Raw genomic sequence first — 21,203 nt, 5'->3', positions numbered from 1 at the left:
GCAGTGTTCCCTGATTTGGAGACGTTTCTCCAGTAGCGCTATTTGCCCCTATTGTTGTACTGGTCCTTGGGCTTGAGGATGGACCAGAATCACTGCTCATTTCTGAGCTCTCAGTGTCGCCGCTACTAAAGCCCTCAAAATCCATATCTCCATCTGAGATTGCACTGTCATCACTATCAGAACACAGCAGGGCATACACCTCCTCTGCGGTATAAGTCTGACGGGCCATTTTATTTTTAGATTTTTTGACTGGACTGAACGGACCGGACTGAACGGACGGGACTGATCTGACAGGACTGACTGACCTGACAGGACTGACTGATCTGACAGGACTGACTGACTGACAGATCTGACAGGACTGACTGACTGACAGATCTGACAGGACTGACTGACTGGACTGATCTGACAGGACTGACTGACTGGACTGATCTGACAGGACTGACAGATCTGACAGGACTGACTGACTGACAGATCTGACAGGACTGACTGACTGACAGATCTGACAGGACTGACTGACTGACAGATCTGACAGGACTGACTGATCTGACAGGACTGACTGACTGATCTGACAGGACTGACTGACTGATAGATCTGACAGGACTGACTGACTGATAGATCTGACAGGACTGACTGACTGACAGATCTGACAGGACTGATCTGACAGGACTGACTGATCTGACAGACTCACTAACCCTAACTCTTACTTTCTTTTTTATTTTATTTTTTTTATTTTCACAGTGGCAAGGCTGACACAGCTCTTGTCACACTGTTTCTCCTCTGCTCTCTCACTGAGATCGGAGAAGAAACAATGTATTTATCAGGCAGATCGCCCGGGAAAGTTTGTTGCTAAATCTCTCTGATTGGCTGGTGTGACGCTGACATCATCGAGACCTGAGCCAATCAGGTCTCAATGATGTCAGAGGTCACAGCACCGGGATCCCCGCCGCTCCTGAGGTATGTGGGTGGTCCCGATCGCCGACCACCAGCTGTTACTATCTTTTAAATGCCGCGATCGCTATGGATCGCGGCATCTAGAAGATAGGAACAGGTTAACATCATGGGGACCTGATCCATTCAGGTCCCCATGATACCACATGTCAGAGCTATCGCTCTGAACCGGTACCGCAGCGCTAGCAGGACCCTGGGGGTCCTGAGCGCTGCGGGACCACCCACCGTTTTTAAACGTCGGCGCTGCACAGAGCCCGGGCAGCGCCGACGTTTATGTACAGTGGGCGATCCTGAACCGGTTAAAGCTACACATGCTTACAGAACAATTGTAAGCTGCCATTACATCCCCTCATCCTTCACAATACTCATTGGCTAAAGGGGTATTACCATCTCAGGCATTTATAGTATATCCACTGGATATGCCATACATGTGAGATGAACATGGGTCCCACATCTGGGACCAACACCTATCTCAAGAATGGGGGTTCACAAACTAGGCAAGCTTACTCGGTTATTTTTGGAACTAACATAGAAGTCATTTAAGAGAACTTTAACTGAGCTGCCCTTGTCCATTCACCCAATTAAAGTGCAGGTCCCCTTCTATTATGGGACCCCAATTTCTTAAACATTTAATGTCATATTTTGTGGATATGTGCTAAATGTCTAAAATGGAAATATAACTTACAGGGAATCTGTCAGCAGAATCAACCTTCCTAAGCCATCTACATAACCATGTAGGTCTTAGAAAGTTGAATAAAATGTTACCTTGATATCTTATTCCAGGGAAATCCATGTATTTCTTAATATGTAAATGAGCTGTTCAGATCTATGGGCCGGACACAGATCTGCATGAGAATCTGCCTCCAGGGCTTATTTTAAATGAAGGGGTGTTACCAGTGTGAGACATGTAATGACTGACAGCCTGCTCTCCTGACCTCACAGCAGAGCCAAGTGTGAAAATAACACAGTACAGCAGAGCTTTGTCTAATTACAAACACATTTTCAGCTGCAGCTGTCCTGTCAAAGTGCTGTCAGATTGGCTGCTGATCTGTTCCTGACTACAACTAACAATTCTTTAGCTTCCATCTCACAGACAGTCCATGTGGGGGAGGGGCATTAGAGCAGACCTTATCTTATTACAAATACATCTGCAATTGTAGCTCTCCTTTATGTAGAAGGTTTAGGAGGGGGAATCATACTGATAGTTTCTCTTTAAGCTATTTTGCTATTATAATGGCTCTCAAGTGTGTTTTAGTCCTGTAGTGCTCATAGTTGTGGGTGATTGTAGCGTCGGCGTCCCTGCCTCCTGCTAGGCAGGGACGCCGTTCCCCTCACCTCTCCCCTCCATGCCCGGCGTCTTCCTCCCGCTCTGCTGGCAGCGCGCGCTGCTTCCCGGCCTCTGTGCTTAGGGCGCGCGCGAGGCTCCCCCTCTCTTAAAGGGGCTGCGCGCGCCGTCCTAAGGAGTCCCCGGCCAATGGCCGGAGGACCTCACCATATATAAGGCACCTCCTCCAAAACGGAGGTGCCTGAGCAATGTTGTTGCAAAGCCTTTCAACTCAGCTTCAGCCCTCAGGTCCCGTTACCAGTTACCTGCCAGTCACCTGTCAGATTCCTGCTTGATACCTGCCTGACATCTGCTTACCTGCTTGCTATCCTGTGGTCCGACAGTCTGCCTACCAGCACCTGCCAGTCTGTCTATGGATCAGTCCGCCTGCGGACCAGGAAGTGCCTGCCAGATACCTGCCTGATACCTGCCTGCCTGTCCAGAGACTCTTACTCGCTCACCTGGGAGCGCTCACCTGCTACCTACCTGCTAGCCTACCTGGAGGCTTAGCCGTCACTTGCTGTGACCACCTGCCTGTCCAGAGACTCTTGCCTGCTCACCTGGGAGCACTCACCTGCTACCTGCCTGCTAGCCTACCTGGAGGCTCTGCCGTCACTTGCCGTGACCACCTGCCTGTCCAGAGACTCTTGCCCGCTCACCTGGGAGTGCTCACCTGCTACCTGCCTGCTAGCCTATCTAGAGACTCTTTCCTTGCTGTCACTTGCCTTGACCACCTGCCCGTCTAGAGACTCTTACCCTGCTGTCACTTGCCGTGACCATCCGCCTGTCAAGAGACTGTCCCCGTCACTTGCCGTGACTTCCTGCCCTTCTACCCAGAGACTGTCCCTGTCACTTGCCGTGACTATCTGCCCGCCTTCCCTGGGAGCCACCCGCTTCCTTACAAGGACTGCCCCTTTGTATAGTTGCTCAGAGGTTCCACCTCCCAGACCCGTTACAGTTTGCTCGGGCCATGGAACCCGGTGGCACCCAAGCTCCCTCGCTCTCGGACCTATGCCATGAACTGTCCCTTCAGAGGTCCCAACAGGAGTCCATCCTGAGCCACCTGCGTAGTGTTAACTCTCGCCTGGACACACTGACTACATCTTCGGGACCGGCTTCCAGTCGCACGACTCCTACCCCGGCAGCGTCGCTGCCCATCAATTCCATGGCATCTCTTCCCGGTCCCCGCCTCACCGCCCCGCCTCGTTTTGGCGGAGATCCCGTTCAGGCACGGGGCTTCATTAACCTGAGCACTCTGCACTTCGAACTGTTGGCACAGCAGTTTTCCACCGACCGAGCCAAAGTAGCCTTCATCATGTCCCATCTCACGGGGGAGGCGCTGGCTTGGCTAAATCCTCTATGGGAGAGAGGAGACCCCCTGGTGTCCAATCTGCCAGCCTTTCTCTCGGCTTTCCGGAAGGTCTTCGACGAACCAGGACGGAGGACCTCATCCCCCTTATCTCTGCTCCGCCTCCGCCAAGGAAGTCTCACCGTGGGCCAATATGCCATACGGTTCCGTACCCTTGCTTCGGAGCTTGCCTGGGATAACGACGCCCTGGTGTCCGTCTTCTGGGAGGGTCTGTCCGGCCGTATTAAAGATGAACTCTCCGGTCGGGACATTCCTACCACTCTCGACGACTTAATTACACTTGCCACCCGGATTGACATCCGGTTCCAGGAGCGCACCAAAGAGGTCACCCGTGAGAGGAGGTTTCCACGCCTTGCCCCTACCTTCCAAAGACCCGTCACTTCCTCCGTTACTCCTCCGGCGCACTCACCCGAGCCTATGCAGGTCGACCAGACCAAGATGGTCAAGACCCGTCAAGAATTATGCCGTGCCGAGGGGAGCTGCTTCTACTGTGGCAGTAAGGAGCACCGGATCCGTTCCTGCCCGGAGAGGTCGGGAAACGCCTGTGTCTAGGATCGCTCAGAGAGGTCACCCTAGACAGAAATAAACCCTCTCCATCTCTAATGCTGTCGGTCTCTATCATCTGCGGGGAGAACCGTTATTTTGAACTGGCTCAACTTGACTCTGGAGCTGCCGGAAATCTCATTTCTCAGTCCCTGGTAGAGAAATACCGCATTCCCACCAAACCTCTGGCTGTACCCTTATCTGTCGCTGCCGTGGATGGGGGCCTCTTACCACATCCCATCCAACTCATCACCGAATCCATAACTCTGCAGGTGGGAATGCTGCACTCTGAGAGCATCTTCTTCCATGTTCTGCCTGGACTCTCTCACGCCCTCTTGCTAGGCCTACCTTGGCTCCAGAGACACGCACCTGTGCTTGATTGGCAGACCGGAGAAGTTCTTCGCTGGGGACAGGACTGCCATAAGACTTGTTTAGTTCCCGTTCATCCTGCTCGTCCTTCTCCTACCCCAGCCAATCTACCCGGCCTACTGGTTCCCTATTGGTCTTTTGCGGACGTCTTTAATAAAAGAGAAGCAGAGACATTACCCACTCATAGACCATACGACTGCCCAATTGACCTGATGCCCGGCGCTACTCCTCCCCATGGGCGTATTTACCCTTTGTCCGCTGCTGAGACCCGATCCATGTCTGAATATATTGAGGAGAATCTGGCCTGGGGATTTATCCGGAAATCTACCTCCCCGGCGGGAGCAGGCTTCTTCTTCGTCAAAAAGAAGGACGGCTCACTCTGTCCCTGTATAGACTATAGAGGCCTTAACCAGATCACAGTGAAGAATAAATACCCCCTTCCGCTCATTCCTGAATTATTTGACCGTCTGAGGGGGGCTAGAATCTTCACCAAGCTGGACCTCTGTGGGGCGTATAATCTGGTCCGTATCCATCAGGGGGATGAATGGAAGACGGCATTCAACACCCGGGACGGCCACTATGAATATCTTGTAATGCCCTTCGGTCTCTGTAACGCTCCCACCGTCTTTCAAGAGTTGGTCAATGACATCTTCCGTGACCTTCTCTACTCCTGCGTGGTGGTGTACCTGGACGACATCTTGGTCTTCACTCCGGATCTTCTCACTCACCAGAGGGACGTTCGTCAGGTCCTGCTCAGGCACAGGCAGAACCACCTCTACGCTAAATATGAGAAGTGCCTCTTTGAGCAGACCTCGCTTCCGTTTCTGGGCTACATAATCTCTCAGACCGGCCTACAAATGGACCCTGAGAAACTGTCTGCCATCCAGAAGTGGCCCCGACCAGAGGGGTTGAAGGCTATTCAGCGGTTCCTGGGCTTCACCAACTACTACCGCCTCTTCATTCCGCACTTCTCTTCCCGGACTGCCCCTATCTCAGCGCTCACCCGTAAGGGCGCTAATCCCAGAGAATGGCCACCCGAAGCAGAGGAGGCCTTCCTTTCCTTAAAACGAGCTTTTTCCTCCGCCCCTGTGCTGCATCGTCCGGACGGCAACAAACTATTCTTTCTAGAAGTCGACGCTTCCTCCTCTGGAGCCTGAGCAGTACTTACCCAAAAGTCGTCTTCCGGAAGAATGGTAACTTGCGGCTTCTTCTCCAAACTCTTCTCCTCTTCTGAGCGCAATTATTCTATAGGAGACCGAGAATTGTTGGCCATTAAGCTGGCACTGGAGGGGTGGCGTTACCTGCTCGAGGGGGCTCTTCACCCGGTAATAGTTTACACGGACCACAAGAACTTGGCTTACCTCCAAAGTGCCCAGAGACTTAACCCGCGCCAAGCCCGGTGGTCCTTGTTCTTCGCCCGCTTTAATTTCATTCTTCATTTTCGCCCGGCTGACAAAAACATCAAAGCTGATGCCTTATCCTGATCCTTTTTGGTCTCTGATCTTGAGGAGGAGCCTAAACACATCATCGACCCCGCCAAAGTAATACAGGTGGCCCCCGTGAATCTAAATCGTCTTCCACCCGGTAAGACGTTCGTAACTGTTCCTGATCGTGAGAAGGTTCTACACTGGGGACACTCGTCCAAGCTAGCTGGCCACGCTGGTCAGAAAAAGACCCTCCAGCTTATTACCCGGCATTACTGGTGGCCTACCCTGCACAAGGACGTAATAGACTTTGTTTCAGCCTGTGTGTCCTGCGCCAGCAACAAGGTTCCGAGACATCTGCCAGCCGGCCGTCTCCTTCCTCTTCCTGTACCTGCTGCCCCGTGGCAGCATATAGCTATGGACTTTATAACGGACCTCCCTGTCTCTGCCGGTCGTACGGTCATATGGGTGGTCGCTGACCGCTTTTCCAAAATGGCTCACTTTATTCCCCTGCCGGGTCTCCCGTCTGCATCAGAGTTAGCTAAAGACTTTATCCATCATGTCTTCCGTCTTCATGGTCTTCCTCTCCACATCGTATCCGACCGAGGGGTTCAGTTCACCTCTCGTTTTTGGTGAGCCATGTGTAAACTGCTCGGGGTCACCTTGGACTTTTCTTCTGCTTATCACCCACAGTCCAATGGCCAAGTAGAACGGATCAACCAAATTTTAACCAGTTACCTCCGGCACTTTGTTAATGCTCACCATTCCGACTGGGTGGATCTTTTACCGTGGGCCGAATTTTCTTACAATAATCACGAGAGCGAATCTTCCTCCAAATCCCCGTTTTTTGTAGTCTTCGGTCACCATCCTCGGATCCCTTTTCCCGTCTCCGCCTTGGTGGACAATCCGGCTGCGGACTCTCTCGTTAACGAATTTTCCTCCATTTGGGAAAGTACCAGATCCACACTTCTTCAGTCATCCGAGCGGATGAAAAAACAGGCTGACAAGAGACGTCTGGATCCACCACAATTCCGTCCTGGAGATAAGGTCTGGCTCTCGTCCCAATATGTCCGGCTCAAGATTCCTTCCTACAAGTTAGGGCCTCGGTTCATCGGCCCACTGGAAGTTATCAAACAAATCAACCCGGTGGCCTATAAATTGAAACTCCCGGCCAATTTGCGGATTCTTAACTCCTTCCATGTATCTCTACTCAAACCCGTGATACTTAACTCTTTTTCCAAGTCTACAGGTACGCCTCCTGCTCCGGTTTCCGCTGAAAACGAGTTTGAGGTAGAGAACATTCTGGCCACCAAAAGGGTAAGAGGAAGTCCTTTTTTCTAGTGGATTGGAACGGGTTTGGTCCTGAGGAGAGAACATGGGAGCCCCGGGAGAACATCCATGCCCCTCTCATCCTTGATAAATTTTTGTCTGGCCTAAAAAAGGGGGGGCCTAAAGGGGGGGGTACTGTAGCGTCGGCGTCCCTGCCTCCTGCTAGGCAGGGACGCCGTTCCCCTCACCTCTCCGCTCCGTGCCCGGCGTCTTCCTCCCGCTCTGCTGGCAGTGCGCGCTGCTTCCTGGCCTCTGTGCTTAGGGCTCGCGCGCACGCTCCCCTCTCTTAAAGGGGCCGCGCGCGCCGTCCTAAGGAGTCCCCGGCCAATGGCCGGAGGACCTCACCATATATAAGGCACCTCCTCCAAAATGGAGGTGCCCGAGCAATGTTGTTGCAAAGCCTTTCAACTCTGCTTCAGCCCTCAGGTCCCGTTACCAGTTACCTGCCAGTCACCTGTCAGATTCCTGCTTGATACCTGCCTGATATCTGCTTACCTGCTTGCTATCCTGTGGTCCGACAGTCTGCCTACCAGCACCTGCCAGTCTGTCTATGGATCAGTCCGCCTGCGGACCAGGAAGTACCTGCCAGATACCTGCCTGATACCTGCCTGCCTGTCCAGAGACTCTTACTCGCTCACCTGGGAGCGCTCACCTGCTACCTGCCTGCTAGTCTACCTGGAGGCTTAGCCGTCACTTGCTGTGACCACCTGCCTGTCCAGAGACTCTTAGTCGCTCACCTGGGAGCGCTCACCTGCTACCTGCCTGCTAGCCTACCTGGAGGCTTAGCCGTCACTTGCTGTGACCACCTGCCTGTCCAGAGACTCTTACTCGCTCACCTGGGAGCGCTCACCTGCTACCTACCTGCTAGCCTACCTGGAGGCTTAGCCGTCACTTGCTGTGACCACCTGCCTGTTCAGAGACTCTTGCCCGCTCACCTGGGAGCGCTCACCTGCTACCTGCCTGCTAGCCTACCTGGAGGCTCTGCCGTCACTTGCCGTGACCACCTGCTTGTCCAGAGACTCTTGCCCGCTCACCTGGGAGCGCTCACCTGCTACCTGCCTGCTAGCCTATCTAGAGACTCTTTCCCTGCTGTCACTTGCCGTGACCACCTGCCCGTCTAGAGACTCTTACCCTGCTGTCACTTGCCGTGACCATCCGCCTGTCAAGAGACTGTCCCCGTCACTTGCCGTGACTTCCTGCCCTTCTACCCAGAGACTGTCCCTGTCACTTGCCGTAACTATCTGCCCGCCTTCCCTGGGAGCCACCCGCTTCCTTACAAGGACTGCCCCTTTGTATAGTTGCTCAGAGGTTCCACCTCCCAGACCCGTTACAGTGATGACAGTTGCTGCATCACATTGTGGAATATGATACTGCTTTCTACATTTCTGATCATAATTAAAAGAAATAGCAGGACCCCACAGAGATAAATAATTACTACTATATACTACTATATTTAAAAAGTGTAATGTCTGTCCACTGGAGACGATCAGTTTGATTTGATGAAAATTGAAATTGTGTTGAATTTTATGGAAATCCTTGGAAATTTGAAAATGTGAGTGCTCTGGTCAGATTAGACCAAAGCAGGTCAAAATGCTAGGTGTGGCAGAAAACTACACTTTTCATCACACTGAAAAGACCATCCTCCCGTCAAACATGGTGGATGCTGCAAAAGACTTGAGATTTTAACATTGGTTCACCTTCCAGCAGGAACTCCCTAAATATACTGCCAGAGCTACAATGGAATGGTTTAGATCAAAGCATATTCATGTGTGTGAAAATGGCAAAAATGTCAGCCTTTAGATGTGGAAAGCTGGCAGAGACAGACCCCAAAAGACTTGCAGCAGTAAATGCCGTGAAAGCCGGTCCAGTAAAATGTATTGACACAGGGGGTTGAATACAAATGCACGTCACAATATTCAGATTTATATTTTTAAGATATTTAGAAAACCATGTATCTTTTCCTTTACACTTCACAAATATTTTCTACTTTATGTTGGTATAGCACATAAAATTTAAATAAAAAATATTTAAGTTTGTGGGTTTAACATGTAAAAATGTGGGAAAGTTCTCAAGGTATGAATACTTTTTCAAGGCACTGTAGGTAGAATAACCTGTCAGAGAGATGTAAAAAAAATAAATTAAAATATAAAATGGGAAATATGTTATGGAACAGATCAAAAAGAGATCAAATAGCCAAGTATGCCACCCATGTAGAGAATATATGTAAACTGCATTGTTAGGGCAGTTATACTGGGGCTCTCCAAGTGTGATAATGTATGAAGATTTAGGCAGTGTTCAAGGACCCAGTAATACCTAGTAGGTAGGAGACCAGGGACCCACCACTCACGATGTGCATTTCTCATAGAAATGTTTCGTCCAGGTGTTATTTTTGCCTTATTCCAGAGAAATCCACATTTTCCTTAATATGCACACGAACTGTTAAGGACTGAACACAGATCTCCCTAAAATTCTATCTTGAGAGCTTATTTTAAAGTGAACCTGACAGCTGATCCATATGTATCAGGCACTGGCTGTATAATATCAGAGAAAACCATACTTTAAAAGCAGAGAGTAGTCGTACAGGTGGGTCCCCAGCAACTTCTCCCAGCCCGCGGCCTTGAATATACAGGTCTCTGCCTATGTTCGCGTATAGGGAAAGAGCTATCATCCTATCTCTTCACGGCAGTGGGTGGGGAAAAGTGGCTTTTAAAGTATGTTTTTTTCTCTGAAACATCACAGTGTTTCAGAGTCAAACATACGTTACTGAGCTCAAACATCCAGTGCCTGATACATGCCCATAGATTGGGCAGCATGTATCAGTTGTCAGGTTCACTTTAAATTAAAGCAAGGAGTTACCAGTGTGATATGTAATGGCTGATCTCCTGATCTCACTGCACAACTGTGTGTGATTATAACTAACAAAGTGCAGCAGAATTTTGTCTCATTACACATTTGCAGCTGCAGTGATCCTCTCAATGTGATGTAAACTCGGCTGTAGAGCTGTGCCTAAACAGAAGGGTAACATAGTTTCAACATAATCCCTTGCAGCTATCACATTACATGGTATAGCGCAGCCAATCAGGAGGGATTATCATAGTCTGTACCAAAGCTGAGGCAGGAAATTCAGCAGCCATGAGAGTGATTTATGATAGTGAGAGGATGACAGACCTCAACAATTGAGATAGAAAGCCATAACATATTGGACAAATACACCAGACAGTAATATTTCAAACAACTGCAGCAGTGAAAGTATGAGCAACTTTACTGAGTTTTTTCATTTCTTTGGATTTTTTGTTAAGGGGTGGGGCATTGTGTTTTTAAAAAATACACAAGAAAATTTCCCAAAATCCAGATATTTAACTGTGGCTGTCTACTGCACAAAGTGTGCGTGTCACAAACAATTTTGTTTTGCTGTTTTGCTAGTCAAATTTTAATCTATACTCTCCACACCAGTTCAGAGACATGTTAAATGCACTGGCTTTTTTGGCATGTCTTGTATTTCTTATTTTGTAATTTTTTGGAATTTGTCTGAATTTTGGTGAAAAAAACAGAAAAACAATTTGTTTTAAATGTAGATATGTAACAGTGTATGTCTGTTATTACACAACTGTTTTACTAGTCCAATTTGACAACCAGACACACCACCCCTACACTGCTGCCACATTTTACTTTCTGTACATGCATTTCCTATCTAGCATTTCCTGTTATCTCCTGTTTGGCAGGGGTTGAATAATTTGGGTTGAAAACATTATCAAAAGTTATTTATAGTGTTGTACATAATGGATGGTAAAATAAAAGGGCAATAGATGGTGTAGTGTAAAGTAAAAAAAAAATACCAAAGCTTAGAATGTGGAAGCTGCTAGCAGTATAAGCATCACCGCCATCACTGGCATCAGTACTACGGGCAGTAGTGTTACCAAATGCAGGTCACAGTTGGCTTCCTTGGCCTCTAGTAAAGTGTGTTAGTGGGAGGGAAAGGGTGGGTGTTATAGAATATATGGCACATCCCTTGTCTAATGATGTTACCTCTGACAATGACATCATTAGTTTGAGTCGGTGTACTGCCAGAAATAGTCTTTCTGATCACAAATGACTAAGGGAGATAATTTAGGGACCATTTTTAATTTTGCAAAATTATGAAAAGTCTGTCAGTGCACTGTGTTTTGTTAAATGTTAGTTATTATCGGTTTACAGATTTTATTGCGAGGTCACTTTGACATTACTAAGTCTGTATTTGCTTTAAAGAGCTTGAAAGGGGTTACATACAGCCCTAGGAGACCTCAGTATGTCACACATATCTTTTCAAGGCAGTTAAAGGCTTTACAGTATTACAAATCATGCAAATTGAATTTGGAGGAAAAATCATCAAACCTGGGAAATTTCAATATCATTCAATTCAATCATCTCTAAAAGCCATTGCGTCTTCACTTTTAGAACAGAACATCTGTTTCTGCTCCCTAAGTAAAGGGATAATTTTTGCACGCCTAGATAATATGTCATTGGTTCTTCATTTTGCAAATAATAAATCTCTGGCAGATTCCAAAATAGGGATAATTTTTGTATGTCTTGTTAAGAAGCCGTTGCTTTTCCTCTAACTAAACAACAAACATGTTGCTGATCCCAAATCAGAGACAATCTATAGATGGCTTGTGAAACAGCTATCACATCTTCATTTAAGAGAAAAAAAGCTCTTGATACTCCCCAAACAGGGATAATTTTTGCACTACTTATCATGAAATAGCCACAGCTTCTTCCATGAGCACTGTATCTAAACACTACAAACGTCGAATTTCAAAATAATCAATCACCTCTACTGTCCTCCATCTATAGCTATGACTTGATTTAAAGATTATCGCATCATGTGAATACATCACTGCACCTTTCCTTTGGTTAAACTGTATATATTTGTATCCCTTTACACGTCTGGTTTACTATTGAGAAGGTCCTAGAAGAACCCCATAGAACCTTTGTCCATGAATTCAGCTACATTCCATTCCTCCACTGCTCCTCTTCTTGATGTGCTTCAAAAATGTACCTAATCATTCAGTTACTTGACTATACTGACTGACTTCCAATGACTTTGACTTTTTTAAGGCTTAGACCATGGATGGGAACGTCTGAATCCGTCAATTTCCCTGTAATGCCGCAGAAAAAATAAACTAGTTTTAAAGGCTTTGAGACCATTGCCTTGACTATTGTTAGAATTATGATAGCATCTACAAGCTGCTACCCTGATCCTGTTGTAAGGAGGATGTTAGGGCAGAATCACACATTTAGCCCTGGCATTATCTATAGTAAGTGCCCACTGATTAGTCACTTTAAACAAACTGAATTATTTAATTCGTTGTATCATTGGACGAATTACAATCCCTTTGGCAAGATTGTACTTTTTTAGTGAATGTGGGGAGCTGAAAGTGACTTGATCTCTAAATCATGCACAGTTAAGTTAAACATATTTAAGCAGTTAATAATGATTAAAAAGTTGATTGAATCATAAAACTATCAATTGGTCGTGTGAAGACAATTTCAAGGCTGAACAATCACTGTGTGTCCTCATGGCTAGGATGGCCAGTCTGCTGGATTTTAACATCTCGGAGCTCCTCTACTGTTGTTAACATTTAATTGTTGTATTCAGAAAGAAAATGATGAAATAAAAAGAAAAGTAGCTCACTTTCTTTTGAAAGATAAAAAAGCAAAGTATGAACCAAAGTGATGTACCCCTAATCCAAATAAATAATATACACGTATCTGGCATTTTTCATAAATTGACATAAAAGATTATTCATGCAATTCACATTAAAGAGAATCTGTCAGCAGTTTTTTCTATATAATCTGAGAGAAGCATGATGTAGGAGCAGAGAGTCTGATTCCAGCAATGTGTCACTTACTGGATGATGTGTTGTTCTTTCAATAAAATCAGTGTTTTGCTCTATGTAACTCTGCCCCCATCACTCATTAGCAGCTTTGTTCCTATGCACAGTATACACAGAAAGCTGCAAATCAGTGGTCTGAGCAGGGGATTTACAAAGCTCAGCGCTTAGAGATCTGGTAGATCTGCAGCAGAGAAACCTGTAATTTTATCAAACCTACAACAAGCAGCCCAGTAAGTGATATATCGCTAGAATCAGAGTCTCTTCCCCTACATCATACCACTCACAGATGCAAATACCTGTTGATAGAGTCCTTTTAATGCTGACCAAATCTTTTGGAATCACATTAGTCCCAAATACTGCACAATGCACTTTTAAAGTGGTTGTACACTACTCAAACAACCCCTTCTCTATCACCATGTCCCCCCTTATAAAAAAAGCAGTTATATTCATCTCCGATGTCGACATTGGCTCTTCTGGGGCTCATGTGACATTATGTCACGCAAGCCCTAGAGCCAATCAGCCTGCACTTCACTCTCCCTTCCTCCCGGAAAAACAGACATCCGGAGGAAGTGAGAGAGCAGCCGCAGCTCTGACTTCTTCAGGATGACAATTTTGTCCGAAGGTGGAGAGAGTGAATTAGCCGCTAATTGGTTCTAGGACTCTCCTGACATACTAATGTCATGAGAGCCCTGCGAGAGCAAGTTCCGACACCATTGGAACGGCACCTGCACCTGAGGTGAGTATAGCTGCTTTTATTTTAAAATGGGGAACCTAGTGATTGAGAAGGGGTTGTCCAAGTAATGGACAACCCTTTTAAGGTATAATGGTAAAGTAAACTAATATACAGGATAGATAATGCCAAGAGTGTGCAAAGCAGTCATCAAAGCAAAAGGTGGCTACTTTGAAGAACCTAGAATATAAGACATATTTTCAGTTGTTTCACACTTTTTTGTTAAGTATATAATTCCACATGTGTTAATTCATAGTTTTGATGCCTTCAGTGTGAATGTACAATTTTCAAAGTCATGAAAATACAGAAAAATCTTTAAATGAGAAGGTGTGTCCAAACTTTTGGTCTGTACTATATATTTACTTAGAAAGTTGGTGACGTGTTCAATACTTATTTCTGCCACTGTATATGTTAATAAACAGGTTTAACATGGAAAAAATACATGTCTGCTTTTTGATAAACTTCATAAAAATATATAATTTGATTTTTTTTAAATTCTTCCAGTTTTGTACAGTAATTGATTTTTTTATGTATAATATTGTAGAAGAAAACCTATCAATGCATCAAGTGCCAGATGGTATTCTACAATGAATGGGATATCCAGGTCCATGTTGCAAACCACATGATAGGTAAGTGCAACTTTGTTTACTCAGTGGCTTTTAAAAAAATGGCTAATGTATTTGCTAGCTTGAGTCTATCTTTGCTTATTTGGTAATGTTGGCAAAAGTAAGATACTTATCCAGAATTGATGGGTCTTCCATTCTCTGATCAATGGTCTTGGCTTGTTCTTGTTCTCCTGACACATCAGCTGAGTAGAATGTTGCTCTGCTAGCTACCTGCAGCCGCCACTAGATGGAGCTTACCACATACTGTTATGTTATTGAGTCCAAGGTCGTAGTATGCAATCAACTCCTTCCATCCTCTTTCTCTACTGCCCGTGGTGGCTACATTTTCATTTAACTTTTTGTCTATGCTGGGGGTTTGAAGATCTGTATCACAAAACTAAATGATGTCTATATAGAAAAATTAAGAAATCATCACTGAATTTTTTTTTACTTATTTAGAATAAAATATACAATATGGCATCCAAAGATGGAAATGACATAAGGTAGTCCTCGGAGCCAAGGTCCATCTAGTGAAGCAGTTTTAAGTAGAAATATAATATATAGTTTATGTTCTCATTAAAGGGGTTATCCAGAGTGTTTATTATTTTTGCATATGGGGCTGAGAACTTACAGGCAGGTAATTGCTAACTACCTACCTTTTCTGCCCAACTCCAAGTGGTCACAGACCACTCCTGCCGCTGTTTCCCTTGCTTCCACTGACGTAACTTCGACAAAACAGCATCTTTCGCTTCTCTGTTGACAGTCGGTGTCTGCCGATGTCATGCTGACTGACAGCTGGCTCCCCGCTGCCTTACTGCAGGGAGCCGGTTGCCAATCAGTATGACTCATGCAGTAACGCCCCCTCAAAAGACCAGAAAAGGAAGATCTGCTCTGTTGACGAGGTGAAATGTAGCAGAGGAATACGTGCAGAACAGGCAAGTGATTAGTAACTCCCTGCATATTAGTTCTTAGCCCCATACACAAAAATGTAAACAAGAATTAGAAAATGTTATTAGAATCATTGCTTAATTTCAGAAATATTGAAGCTTTGCGTGAGTTTTACATTTTATTCTGCGAAAGGAAATGTATGCAGGTGGGAGGATGTACTCTCAGCTATGCATCTGCAATTAGAACAGTAAGCCAACATTTGTAATTGCCGGCACAATCCCAGCTGAGCGATAGAAAATATATGTCGAAAACTAAAAGCTAAAATTTGTCTGTCTAGCTAAGGCCAAAAGCAACCGTCTTTAGTGCTAAATAACCTGCCAAATGGCATTGTCTTTGTGCCTCCGTGTTTGAAAATGACATACAAGAGTGAGTGGGGCTTCGTCTTTTAGCTTCAGCTCCTTGTTTAAAAGACTTCAAATTTCATTCTTCTTGTGAATTGTTAGGGTAAGGCCAAACAGAGCGGCCGTGTAGTAAGGACTGCGGTGCAGCTGCATCACAGCCAAAAACGACACAATTGTAATGACCACTCAGTTTTACAGGTGAAACAGCTGTTCACCTGCAAAATGAAGTGATTGCTGCAATTATAAACCACAATTGTCTTTGCCAGTTTCTACTGCATTGCGGCCGAAGCACAACTGCAACACAACCGATCCATTTGGCCTTACCCTTATTGATAATCATTAATTTAGGACTTGCTGTTCTTACTTAAACAGGTTTTTCTGGGACTATCAGTATTGATGGGCTACAATTAGGATATCTGTGGAGGTCCAACTCCCGGCACCACTGGCGGACACAGACTGAAAAGGGCCCCTGTGCAAGAATAGTATATGGGCTCTTGCAGTGCAGTCGCTCATAACAAGGCACAATTCCACCTGTTTTGGATGTGAAAATGGGCCTCCTTACCTCTTGGGCCCCTGTGCGGGTGCCCAGGTTGCACCAATGATATATCCGACCGTGCCCGCCGCCTCTCAGATCAGCTGACTGAAGTGGAGCGCTAGATATATCCCCTTCATTGTTTACCAGTCATAGCTCTGCACTTTTGGTAGAGACTCTACATACGGAGATCTATAGTCAGACTGCACAACATAAATATGTGTCCTTTGTCATCACAGCATTTACTAAAATGTCATTAAATCTAACTTTACTACATATATTAGCAGAAGGAAGTAGAAAGTTGCAGGAGGGGGTAGAGGAAGCCCTCACCTAAAGTTTCCTAAGCATGAGACCCCCTATATTCTTTCCTATCAACCATGATGAAACATCACAGTATTTTTGTGCCTTTTTTGTATAATAGCTCAGCGGACCTGGCCTTATAACATACCTTACAGAACAAGGGCAGGAAATTTTAATGGCAGAGCCACTTTAAGCAAAATAAAGCGTTTCAATCACTCTAATAAGTTGGAAAATAAAGTTAATGAATGAGGAAATGAAGTGTAAAGTTAAGTGTCCTTAACTGCAAAATGATTTGTATATGTTTCTGTGTGGCACAAACTAATGAGACTTTGTAATCTTCTGGGGCAGTGAAAAGATTTAAATGATAAATCATTCTTACAGCTAAAAACGATTCTCCTGCCTCCAAACTTTTACATAGTTATTTCGGCAGGCATTCTTTTGCTCTTTTGCATGTATTCACTAATGGAGCTGTATAAATAGTGCAGCCACTGTGAAAGTAATATTCATAGGAAAGGGAACATCTCAGTCCTCCTCTTCACTGGTAGCGGTCATCAGAAATATTTTATAGATATCCTGTATTGTGAATGCAAAATATTAAATGAGTAATGCATGGTTCGAGATGGCGACAAAAATGGTCAAAATTGGAAGCCAATGTGCCCAGGTGGTCATTTTTTTAAGTATGGATTACTGCATTGGCTTTTCCTTATATTAAAAATAATCTGTCACTAGGATTTTGCTATCTCATCTGAGTGCAGCATAATGTAGAAAAAGAGACCCAGGTTCCAATGATCTGTCATTTGTTTTACTGGGTTCAGCAGTTGTGACACAATCAGAGTTTTTAGATGTAGCATGTAGCAGAGCTCAGAAAGCTGTTCCCGCACACTCCACAGCTTTTGTGTACATTGTCTATTAACAGTGCGCTGCTTATCAGAGGAGGGGGTGTGGTCGGACCAGGGCTCACAGGATCTATAGTCCAGACAGTGATAATCTCATGGTGATAAAACATTCCTTGCATTGAAACAACAGCACACAGCCTAATAAGTGACACATTGCTGAAATCGGTATCTCAGCCCCTACCTCATGCTGTCCTCAGATTACACAGCAAAACCTGCTAACAGATTCTTTTAAACATAGTGGAATCTGGATGTGGAGAAACAAACAGCACATCTATTGGTACACATTAGCAATAGAACGGAGTACGGTAACTAAGAGTGGGAAGTAAATGACAATGAGTATCATCTCAGATGCAAAAACCATAGGACAAAAGAGCTCATGAGCACTTGGTGGGTAGGAATAATGCCTGCTCTGGGTATATATGTGTGTGTATATATATATATATATATATATTATATACGCTTTGCCCAGCAAGCAATATTCACCCCAAATGGGCACTTGTTTTTCTTTCACTTCATCTGTATTTCACTTACTATTCCTAAATGTTGGATGGGTTATTTCAAACAATAGGAAATAAGTATATACCGTAGATCGTCATTAGTATATGAGATAAAAACGTGATGCAATTATTTTATGGCACAACGACTGTTTCTTCCATCGAGACTTTGTGACTTTCTTTATCACAAATGAAATTACATTCTGAATTCATAGTCCATTGAACTTTTTTCTCTTAATTCATCAAAGGTTGGCCAAATATGTTTAAAAGATGCTGAAACATAAAATATTACAAGTACTCCTTTTATCTATTTTGTGCTGTCCCTGAAGGCAACTTGAAGGAGATGAGATGTAGGTTCCCTTATGATATTCAGTGGTGACATTTAGAAAAGTCATATTACCAGAGAGTAATTTGAATAGTTGGCCATTCATGCCAGATTTATGAAGTGAAATTAATTTACTGCTTGCATTGCACTAAACAGCCCACGACCATGATCACACACCTCAGCTCTGGGGGTTTCCATCTTCTTTGTCTTTGTCCAAACGACATATAGCTGCTATATTTTAGGTTCTAACCTTGTTGGCCAGCAGATAGTGGAGTTGTGCTATCTGTGATAAGTGGTGATTCTCACAAGACTAGAAAAATAAGATTTCTTTATGGTGCTATGTAGTTACTGTGTAAATGTACAATGCAGGAACGGTGCACGCACAGGAGCTGTGCCTGCAACATGTGCAGCCGGAGTTGGCTGTATATTGTAGCTGATACTCTGTTCAAGCAGTCAGGATTGGAGACAACGCCGATCCCAGACATTCAACTCTTTAGCTGTAGGCTGCAGCATTCAAGTGGTAAGACAGAGAGAGGGTGCTCATCCCATTGGCACCCCTTGATGGGATCACAGGCACCCAAGGTGTTTTAATAGCTACCAGTGGCCTTAGAGAAGGCCCCTAAGTCTGTATATATAGAATATGCCTTTTACGAGGGCCCAATAGGATGTCATTCAGGGCAAAATACACTTTGATACAGAAGTATTGCTCCAGTTGCTGCTGGAAGTAAAGGAAGCCATACGAAACAAGAAGCATCCCTTAGATTAGGGTCCCAAAATCCCTTTTTCTCTGACCTGAGAAAGTCCGCCCTATTGTGTTTATCAAACTCTGATCAGGCCCTGACCAGAGTTTGATCAGAGTGGGATCATAGTGTTATCTGATTTTCTTGGAGGTGGAGAATGACAAAAAAAAATCTACATCTTTTTTCTTCATTATGTGAAAATGTCATCTGTGCGGTCTGATGTTGTCAGTGGGTTCATAGAGTTGAATGCCAAGTGCGTTCCGATTCTCAGAGGCAACTCGTGCGTGCTGCAAATTTTTGTTCGGACTGAGGAATTAGACATGTGCACAGCCCCATAGAATAACATGGGGACGAGTGCTATCCTTTAAAATGACCGATAGCACTCGCCCGATTATTACGGTCATGTGCACGAGCCCTTAGTCTGTTCATATTGGAATTACAGGACTATCACTTATGGTGCATTTAGAGCCTCTCTTTGCATCTTAACGGGAACCTATCAGGCACTTCATGCAGCATGAATCGCAGCCTTGCTGTGCAATTGCAGTCAGTTATACTATTCTTTGAGAAAATATACTTTGAAGATCCGTCTTCTCCTAGCCTCGCTGCAACAGAATGTACGAGGGAGAGACTTGTCAGTCATCTGCAGCAGCGCTGGGAGCATCCGGGTCTTCAATGTATATTTTCTCTGAAACACCGGAGCTTTTCAGGGAACAATATACCTGGCTGCAATCGTGCAGCGATGATGCGGTTCATGCTGCCTGTAATTTGGACAGAATGAATTGTTATACAGGTTCCCTTTAACGCTCGCTGATCGATTATTCTCAACTCAAGTTATTTCGCACTCCTTTACAAGGCTGTTACAGGCTGCAAAACTATGATGGGGACAGTATCATTAATCCAAACGTTCTGTCCCTATAAAGTATTATGTTATTTATAGCACATGCCTTATTTACAAAGGGCGATGTGCTGTCCATTATTACTATTATTATTATTATTATTAATAATTTATATAGCGCCATTGATTCCATGGTGCTGTACATGACGAGGGGTTACATACCAAATACAGATATCACTTACAGTAAACAAAATAACAATGATAGAACAGTACAGAGGGAAGAGGACCCTGCCCTTGCGGGCTTATATTCTACAGGAACTGGGAATGAGACAGTAGGTTGAGGGGTTACAGTATCTCCGGAGTTGTTGGAGGTGTCAGCAAGCAAGGTCATGGCAGGCTGTAAGCTTGTTTGAAGAGATGGGTTTTCAGGTTTTTTCTGAAGGATCCAAGTGTGGTGGATAATCGGATGTGTTGGGGCACAGAATTCCATAGGACGGGGGATATTCGGGAGAAATTTTGGAGGCGATTGCGTGAGGAATGAATAAGTGTGGAGGAAAGAAGGAGGTCTTGGGAGGACCGGAGGTAACGTGAAGGAATATATCGGGAGATTAGGTCAGAGATATATGGAGGAGAGAGGTTATGGATGGCTTTGTAGGTCAGTTTAACTAGTTTGAACTGGATACGCTGGGGGAATGGGAGTCAGTGAAGGGATTTGCAAAGTGGGGTAGCAGAGGAGTAGCGAGGCGAGAGTTGAACAAGTCGTGTAGCAGAGTTGAGGATGGACTGGAGGGGTGCGAGAGTGTTAGCAGGTAGGCCACAGAGGAAGATGTTGCAATAGTCGAGGCGGGAGATGATGAGAGCATGCACAAGCAGTTTAGTAGATTGAGGGTTGAGGAAAGGACGGATTCTGGAAATATTTTTTAGCTGGAGGCAACAGGAGGTGGCAAGAGCTTGGATGTGGGGTTTGAGAGACAGGGCAGAGTCAAGGGTTACCCCGAGGCAGCGGATTTTCGGTACAGCGGAAAGAGTGATGTCATTTATTGTGATAGAAAGATCAGGTGGGAAAGATATGGTCGATGGGGGAAAGATAATGAGTTCAGTTTTGTCCTCATTGAGCTTGAGGTAGCGGGAAGAGAAGAAGGAGGCTATGGCTGCTAGACATGCTGGGATTCTGGACAGCAGAGAGGTGACATCTGGGCCAGAGAGGTAGATCTGGGTGTCATCAGCGTACAGATGGTACTGGAAGCCATGGGATTTTATGAGCTGTCCCAGGCCAAG

The 21,203-nt window shown here is 45.2% G+C and overlaps 1 protein-coding gene across 3 annotated transcripts in view; it reads left to right on the top strand.

Moving 5' to 3' along the window:
- ZNF521 (zinc finger protein 521) overlaps positions 1-21,203 on the top strand; it is a 477,609-nt gene that overhangs the window by 188,066 nt on the left and 268,340 nt on the right. For all 3 annotated transcript variants that reach the window (XM_073679187.1, XM_073679189.1, XM_073679190.1), the window contains one exon: positions 14,454-14,538. In XM_073679187.1, the coding sequence (XP_073535288.1) occupies positions 14,454-14,538 (85 nt within the window). The remainder of the gene's footprint in view (positions 1-14,453; positions 14,539-21,203) is intronic.

The sequence above is a fragment of the Phyllobates terribilis genome, unplaced genomic scaffold, assembly GCF_046119375.1.
Source record: "Phyllobates terribilis strain yellow unplaced genomic scaffold, ASM4611937v1 Scaffold_4__5_contigs__length_816908805, whole genome shotgun sequence".
Classification (NCBI taxonomy): domain Eukaryota; kingdom Metazoa; phylum Chordata; class Amphibia; order Anura; family Dendrobatidae; genus Phyllobates; species Phyllobates terribilis.
The sequence above is the reverse complement of the archived record's forward strand: the minus strand, read 5'-3'. Positions and strand labels throughout refer to the sequence as shown.